This window comes from Panthera pardus, unplaced genomic scaffold, assembly GCF_024362965.1.
Source record: "Panthera pardus isolate Hobbes unplaced genomic scaffold, ASM2436296v1 HiC_scaffold_16, whole genome shotgun sequence".
Lineage (NCBI taxonomy): Eukaryota > Metazoa > Chordata > Mammalia > Carnivora > Felidae > Panthera > Panthera pardus.
The window spans coordinates 155943786-155952310 of NW_026526721.1; the positions used below are offsets into that span (position 1 = coordinate 155943786).

Genomic DNA, 8525 nt, shown 5'->3' on the forward strand with positions numbered 1-8525 from the left:
ACACGTTAACTGAGGGATGGCCTCCCAAAGGTGTTCACATCCTAACCTCCAGGACCTTACGCGGTAAAAAGAACTTTAAAGGTGTGGTAAAGATCTTAAAACGGGAAAATTACTCTGGATTATCCTGGGCCCAATATATCACAAGATCCCACACGAGAGAGAGGCGGGAGGTTAAGCAGAGATGTGGGTACAAAACCGGCAGTCAGAAAGATCTGAAGGTGCAGGGCCCCAGGGTGGCTCAGCACTGAGGTATCTGTTAAGATCTTTTGCTCATTGTAAAAATCGGATTGTTCATTTTCTTATTGTTGGCTTTTGAGAATTCTTTATTTCGGGGGCGCCTGGGTGGCTCAGTCGGTCGAGTGTCCGACTTCAGCTCAGGTCACGATGTCACAGTCCGTGGGTTCGTGCCCCACGTCAGGCTCTGTGCTGACAGCTCGGAGCCTGGAGCCGGCTTCGGATTCTGGGTCTCCCTCTCTCTCTGCCCCTCCACCACTCCTGCTCTGTCTCTCAAAAATAAGAACATTTTTAAAAAATAATTAAAAAAACCCACAAAGATTTGAAGGTGCTATACTGCTGGCTTTGAAGATGGAAGAAGGGGCCATAAGCTACGAAATGGCATGCAATTTCCAGAATCTGGAAAACTCTCTCCTCTAAGTTCTCCAGAAGAATACAGTCTTGCTGAAACCTTGATTTTTATCCCAATAAAATCCATTCCGTACCTCTCACCTTCAAAACTCTAAGAAAATGAATGTACTATATGTTGCTTTAGGCTACTAAATGTGTAGTAATTTGTTACAGCAGCAACAGGAAACTAATGTATTAAACATGATGTGGAAATCTTATTTGGATCCTGGTTTTTCTTATAATAACGAATTTAAAAATTTGTATGACTTTTTTTTTTTAATGTTTATTTACTTTTGAGACAGAGAGAGACAGAGCATAAATGGGGGAGGGGCAGAGACAGAGGGAGACACAGAATCCGAAGCAGGCTCCAGTCCCCGAGCTGTCAGCACACAGCGTGACGTGGGGCTCAAACCCACAAAATGTGAGAATATGACCTGAGCCAAAGTCACATGCTCAACAGACTGAGCCACCCAGGCGCCCCGTATGATGTTTTTGAAAATTAGAAATTTGACCCTGCATATTTAATACCAAGGAATTAGCTTTTTACATGTGTTAATGGTAGTGAGGTTATGGTAACAATTTTTTTTCAAGAACACTTATCTTTGAGACACTAACTAGAAAGTCTTATTGACGAAACACTGTATCTGTGATTGATGACAAAGTAACGAGCATAATTAGCCATGGACTGGTGTTGTGGGTGGGTCTATTTATTCTGTCTACCTTTAGATATGTTAAAAATCCTTCATAGCTAAAAGTTAAAAATTACAGTAAGTGTGATTGCTCACGGTGAAATTGTTCTTGAAACAAAGGACAATTCAAGGCCCACACTCTTTCACTCAACCTCATCCTAAGAGTCTTAGCCAAATGCACCCAAACCAAGCAAAACTAAATAAATGGAAAGAAGCAGCAAAACTATCATTATGGTCTGGATTTTACAGTAGTCCCTACTCATCCCCAGTTTCGCTTTCTATAGCCTCAGTTACCCAAGGTCGGCTGTGATTTGGAAGCAGATAATTCTCATCAGAAGGTCAACAGTAGCCTAACACAATGCCACACGATTACAACGCCCACATCATTAACCTCCCTTCATCTCATCACTTTATTATCGCACATCATCACAGGAAGGGAGAGTACGGTACAAGGAGATTTTAAGAGAGACCACATTCACGTAACTTTTATTGTATTATGTTGTTATAAATGTTCTGTTTTATTATTAATGTTAATCTTTTATGGTGCCTAACATAAATTAAACTTTACCATAGACATGTATTTACATGGAAAAACACAGTAGATACAGGTTCTAGCTGCCGTTTCTGGCATCTGCTGGGAGTCTTGGAAACAGATTCCTCATGGATGAGAAGGGACTACCATATGTACAGAAAACCTAAAAGAATCCACAAATTGCAGAAAAAAAAATGTTCTGAATTATAAGTAGGCTGGCCATAAAAAGTAATACACAAAATGCCATTTCATTTCAATATATCAGAAAGCAAAAATATAAACATATATTAAATATATAAATACAAAAGCATAACAATAAAATGTTACAAATATGAAAGCAAAATAACATTTTTTAACAGGTAAAAAAACAGAAACTCTAAAAATCAAATTTGGAGCTAAGACCAAGCTTAAATTTTAAGGTGTTTTAAAGTCACAAAACTGAGGGCTGCGGGTGGCTCAGTTGGCTAAGTGTTCGAGTTTGGCTCAGGTCATGATCTCACAGTTTGTGAGATCGAGCCCCTGCATCAAGCTCTGCGGAGCCTGCTTGGGATTCTCTGTCTCCCTCTCTCTCTGCCCCTCCCCTGCTTGCTCACTCTGTCTCAAAATACATAAACATCTAAAAAAATTTTTTAAATTTTAAGTGAAATCAGTTAGAGGTTTTGTGTTTTTCTCCATCTACCTTCAGTTGCACTGGTACAGATGTGGGATACGCAGAGTTCAATTAACCAGAACTGCACTTTATCAAATGAGGACCATGAAATAAGTGTGAAGAGGGAGAAGAGAATTAAGAACGAATGTCAGATATCTGGATTGGAGTGATCAAACTCTTTAAGACGGAATACTCAAGGAAAATAAGGTTCGGGATTTGGAGTTCCAGAAGATCACCATCAGCAACAGTAATGCCACTTGTCAAGTCTGAATCACCAGCAACCACACACCTGAACTGTGTGGCAGCATTTACAGCAAGAATATGCATTGGTACAGCCACCTAACTACCTTTATGTCTTCATGGGTCGTCAGGCTGGGACACTTCCCGATCGACATCTACTTTATCTCATCACAAATTACATAGAATTTTCCTCTTTTAGTACGGTTAGGACATTATTGGGACTTTGAAAAATTATGTGTACTAGGTATTACGTATAAATTTTATTTCAGGATTATAAGGGAGACATTAAAAGAGGGCACTGAATCTCATGGGTTCAGAATCACTGCCTTACTCAACTTTCATGCACATACACAAGGTGACAACATAAAAGGACAGTTACAGTAAAAAAAATAAAAAACCTGGACATTCTTTAAGTAAAAAGAACAGGCAAGATCCATATATAAATAGCTAGATCTCAACTTTTATTTAAGCAACCTAAGAAATGGTATGTTTTAAGAAATTGATAGTTTATAAGAAATACAATCAAGGTGAGGCTGATATTGGAAAGTATCCTTCAAACGGCAAAGGGGCTGTGGTTTCGGATTCTGAAAATACTTGAAATCTTAGCACATTACTTAGCTGAGCACTACATAGTTATGATATAAATGCTATTTATTTCTCCATGTTTTAGGGTCAACTTACTGTTATAGTTGCAGATAAACAATACAAAAAAGTAGAGCTGACAAATGATAGGATACTCAAGAGTCAGGTTACAGAAAGGCAGAAAAGGAGGAGGAAAACCTTAACCTTCCCTAGGTTCAAGTACCCCTCGACCAATTCACCAAGTGTATGACGGGTGCTCAAGAAAGGCAATGACGCGGGGCGCCTGGGTGGCTCGGTCGGTTAAGCATCCGACTTCGGCTCAGGTCATGATCTCACGGTCCGTGAGTTCGAGCCCCGCGTCAGGCTCTGTGCTGACCGCTCAGAGCCTGGAGCCTGTTTCAGATTCTGTGTCTCCCTCTCTCTCTGCCCCTCCCCTGTTCATGCTCTGTCTCTCTCTGTCTCAAAAATAAATAAACATTAAAATTAAAAAAAAAAAAAAAAAGAAAGGCAATGACGCTTAATTCTTTCTGGACACAAAGGAGGTCCCACTGGCTCTGTCCCCAAACTGCATCTCAAAATCCTCCCCTTTCCAACACCGCTGTGCCACCAACCAGTCTCAGCCGCCTCCTTGCTTCTTCTGGTGCGCCTCTACAGCCCACGCGCGGCAAGGAAGCCACCCCTCCACTGACTTAGAGTAACCCTACAGGGCCCTTTCCACCTGCCGCCTCAATTTCATCTTTCTTAACACCTCTCGCTTGTAAACTCTAGCCATGTTGTCCTTCTTTATCTTCCTCGCAGAACTAGGGCCTACACATTTGCAGTTTCCTCTGTCTAAACCATTCTTCACTCCTACATTTATTTCATGTCTGTACGCAATTTTCACCTCACTTTCTCGACTACCCCCAACTAGTCTCATCTTAGCCTCATTCCATCCACATCAGTTGATTGCAATCACTTGTTACCTGACGTTATCTACATTGTATACCCTTCTGCCTTTTTTTTTTTTTATGTTTTATTTATTTTTGAGACAGAGAGAGACAGCATGAGCAGGGGAGGGGCAGAGACAGAGGGAGACAAAGAACCCGAAGCAGGCTCCAGGCTCCGAGCTGTCAGCAGAGAACCCGACGTGGGGCTCAAACTCACAGACCGCGAGATCATGACCTGAGCCGAAGTCAGATGCTCAACCGACTGAGCCACCCAGGTACCCCCCCCTTCTGCCTTTCTCTTTCTAGTGGGATCTCCATAAGGGCAAGGATCTGACTTTCCCATGTGGGTTTTTTTGTTTTTTTTTTAATGTTTCTTTATTTTTGAGACAGACAAAAACAGAGTACGATCAGGGGAGGGGCAGAGAGGGAGACACAGAATCCGAAGCAGGCTCCAGGCTCTGAGCTGTCAGCACAGAGCCCAACGCAGAGTTCAAACTCATGAGATGGTAACCTGAGCCAAACACTCAACCAGCTGAGCCACCCATGTGCCCCAATGACCATCTATTTAAAATTCCAACACTTGAGGGGCGCCTGGGTGGCTCAGTCGGTTAAGCGTCCGACTTCAGCTCAGGTCATGATCTCACAGTCCGTGGGTTCGAGCCCCGCGTCGGGCTCTGTGCTGACAGCTCAGAGCCCGGAGCCTGTTTCAGATTCTGTGTCTCCGTCTCTCTGTGACCCTCCCCCGTTCATGCTCTGTCTCTCTCTGTCTCAAAAATAAATAAACGTTAAAAAAAAAAAAAATTTAAAATTCCAACACTTGAAAGCAATTTGACAATAAATTTCATATATTGAAAAAAAAAAAAATTCCAACACCTTCATCCTGCCCAACACTATTCCCTTCCTGCTGTTTTCTCTGAAGCACTTACCACCATCTAGCATACTGTAGATTTTACTTACCTTGTTTGTTCCCTGCCTCCACTAGAACCTAAGTCCACAGAGGAAAGCATTTCTTTCTCCACTACTGTATCTGAAGTGCCTGAAGAGTGCCTGTTTGTAGTTGGTCCTCAATAAATATCCAAATGAAGTTAAATGAATGAGCTTTGCCAGTTTTCCTCATAGCGGGATCCTCAGGATCTAGACCACCACCCAGGATACAGCACATCACTCAAATTTATGGAAGTCATGATGGCTGTTAAGACGAACTGTAAAGTACTATCAAATCTGAAGAAAATTAGAACTTGCTCAGCATAATTTGAAATTTAAATACAATTCTCTATTTGTGTGTAGGTTCAAAAAATTCCACGATACGCTTTTTTTCAAAAGAGTCAAATAGGTTTTATTGTATCTTGGGTAAAAAATGACGACCTAGTTTGGTAACTTACTTTATAAAACTCAAATAAGAAACAAAGCCCAATGCCCTCTAACAATGCAGCATTCAGTAGAAAGAAGAGAACTAAGGATTCGGGAAGGAGAAAGGAGAATTGATGAATTGATGTCCTTAAGGAGGCAAGAGACCACGGAAGCGAGAAAGACCCTTCTTTCACGTAACAGAGCAGATGGCAGAATGTATGGGCGTAGCTACAAGGGAGTGTGTGGCTAAGGTCGTGGAAGCCTGTGGCAGTTATCTTCTGATTGTGGAAACTGTCTCAAGCTACAGCATCTAGTAAGGAGCATGGACAGAATGGTGAAGAGATGAGAGCCTGCGTCAGATCCTGGATACATTCTAGTTCTTATGGACCAGCTGAAAGGAAAACACAGCTAGTGCATAAAGACACTAAAGAAAAATCGGGCTACTGTGGAAGATGGTACATCTGAGGGGTGAAAGGGCCCAAAGCCAACCCACCGCGGTCTGCGTAGGTGACACCCTTCGCTGGGAAGGGAAGAAGCAAGCCCTGCCAAAGAGCTGACTGTTTCTGCAAGAGCCTATGTTACAACATGAAATCAATTCTCTTGAGTGGGTATATGCCTTGACACGGTGAGTCAAGTTAGGTGGTTTCTCCCAAATGGTACTGATATATCAAATGTTAACTTTTCCTGAAGTTCTACAAAAGAATGACGAGCTAGTATGCAACAGAGCATCAAACTGGTTAATTCTCAAACGGCTTATTATCCTTGTAAAAGTCAACCCCTTCCAAAACTCATGTTTAAGCTTCACCATTAAATCTGCACAGGAGTGGAGTCTGTCTTTCTACTCTATGAGAATAAAGCTTTCAAAGTATAGCCTATTTGCAGGGTTGTAAGTATAAATTACTTAGGAGAATCACTGCGTCCAGAGTTGAACTCGCATTTTAAAGCAACACTGCCACCAGAAGACTCGAAAGAAAAATAACTGCTAAAAACTACGGTACGGGCTCATTACAGAATTACCTGGTCTCTCAACGTGGCTACATTACAGCCCACCTCCTACCAGCTCTTCAAAAACACTCATTCCTGCTTGTATAATTTTTTCTCGGCATCAGCTAACCTGCTGAGACACAGGTTTCGAATCCGAGTCGGCCCTCAACTACGGTAAAAGGAGTTAACAGCATTTAACTGCTTTCCGTCCACAATAAATGAAAAACAAACACCTAATGCCCTGGGGTCAGCATCTTTGTATTAGACTTAACAGTAAACTTAATCAGGCACCTGATTAAGCTCTAAAGATGCTTTTAGAGACAAAGAGCACAACCTTGCAGGCTCAAAATTTATTTTAAAAAAAAAGCAATAAAGAAAAGAAACAAGATTAAGCAGGCTAAACAATCACTAAATAAGGGAGATTGATTTAACACACTCTTTTGAACTTAAAAATATCGTATCCCAATGTCCTCCGTCTCCAAGTAGCGGTGACACAGGGACGTACAAATGCAAAAAGTCTTCGAGCGCTTTGTGTATGCAAATCACCAATGAGTTTGAAACAGGAGGCGAAACGCTGTGTCCTGACGCCAAGTAACTCCGCATCGAGTCGCGGAATCGCTGAATTTGTCACTCTTCACAACCGGGGGAAAACTCGGTCGCGGTGGGAACGAAGCCCCCGGCTCGGGGGCGCGCCCAGGGACCCCCCGCCCCCCCCCTCGCCGACCCCCGAGCCCACAGGCTTCCCTTCCCGTTCCCGGGGCGGTTCGGAGGCGCCAGGCGCACCCCGGGGGGCTCGCCCGGCGGGACGCGCACGTCCGGGATTAAAGGGCCGGCCCGGGAGGGCGTGCCCGGCCCCGCCGCGCCGCCGCCGCCGCCGCTTACCCGGTAGTTGCTCGAGCCCACCCAGCCGGTGAGCGCGTCGATCGTCTTGCCCAGGCGGCCCAGGTCCTCCTCCAGGTCCGGGATGGCGCCGGGGGCGCCCAGATGGAGCAGCAGCTCCTGGCCGACCTGCAGGCGGCCGCCGACGTCCTTCTGCTGCACCTGGGCGCTGAAGTACTCCATGCCGCGGGGCTCCATGGCCGCCCGCCCGGCCGCCCGCCCGCGGGGGACCAAGTTGCGCCGAGCGCCGCCCCGCCGCCGATGCGGCTCCCCGCCGCCACGGGCCGGCCGACGCGCGGCTCGCGGGGGCGCGGCGGGCCGCGGGAGCAGCGCCAGGCGCCGGGCGGCCCCCAAACTAGTCAAACTCGGCGCCCCCCGCCACCCAGCCCGCTTTAGAGGCCGCGGCCGCCGGCTACGTCAGCACGCGCGTGACGTCGGCGCGACGCCGGCGAGCGCCCGCCTCCCCCGCCCGCGACTTCGCCGCGGCGGCTCCCGCCGGCCCTGCCGCGGGTAGCGGGGCCCCCGGCGGGAGCTGGGGGCCCGGCCCGGCCCGGCTCGGCCTCTCCCTGGAGGCTGGCCGTGGCCCGGCGGCCGCGGCATCTTCGTCCCCGCCTGTAAAACAGAGGTCGCTTCTGGAAATCAACGCCGGGGAAAGTTCCTGGCCCTTGGAAAGCCCCCTTCCCGGTCCGGCGCACTTCCTCTTAAAAAAGCACCGTGACCCCTGCTCCCAGCCACCTGCATCGGTTGGGTCACCGTGTAGTTTGTTTGTTTGTTTGTTTTTAACTCCGGTTTAATTTACATGGAATAAAATACACCTATTTGAAGTGTGCCGCCCATGAGTTTTGGCGGATTCAGCCACCAGGGTAACCGCAGCACCGGCAGAGAATAGCGCCCTTCCATCCCTGCACTCCCAGGCAATTCTCATCCGGTTTCTATCACTTTACCGTAGTTTTACCCGTCCTTTGACGTCACACAACTTCGCATCCCCTGTACTCGTTTGAGCCAGCCTTCCTTCTCTTAGCACGATGTCTTGAGTCTCACCCAGGACCGCTGGTGTGCCCGTAGGCCCT

The 8525-nt window shown here is 46.3% G+C and overlaps 1 protein-coding gene across 33 annotated transcripts in view; it reads right to left on the reverse strand.

Annotated features, from left to right (window-relative positions):
- Positions 1–7826, reverse strand: part of CLASP2 (cytoplasmic linker associated protein 2) — a 180613-nt gene extending 172787 nt beyond the window's left edge. For 10 of the 33 annotated variants that reach the window (XM_053904101.1, XM_053904103.1, XM_053904095.1 and 7 more), the window contains exon 1: positions 7459–7824. In XM_053904101.1, coding sequence (XP_053760076.1) covers positions 7459–7653 — 195 coding nt within the window. In that variant the 5' untranslated portion in view covers positions 7654–7824. Of the gene's footprint in view, positions 1–7458 lie in introns of all 33 variants that reach the window. The other 23 variants (XM_053904111.1, XM_053904113.1, XM_053904106.1 and 20 more) reach the window with 4 other exon arrangements.
- Between the last annotated feature and the right edge of the window lie 699 nt (positions 7827–8525).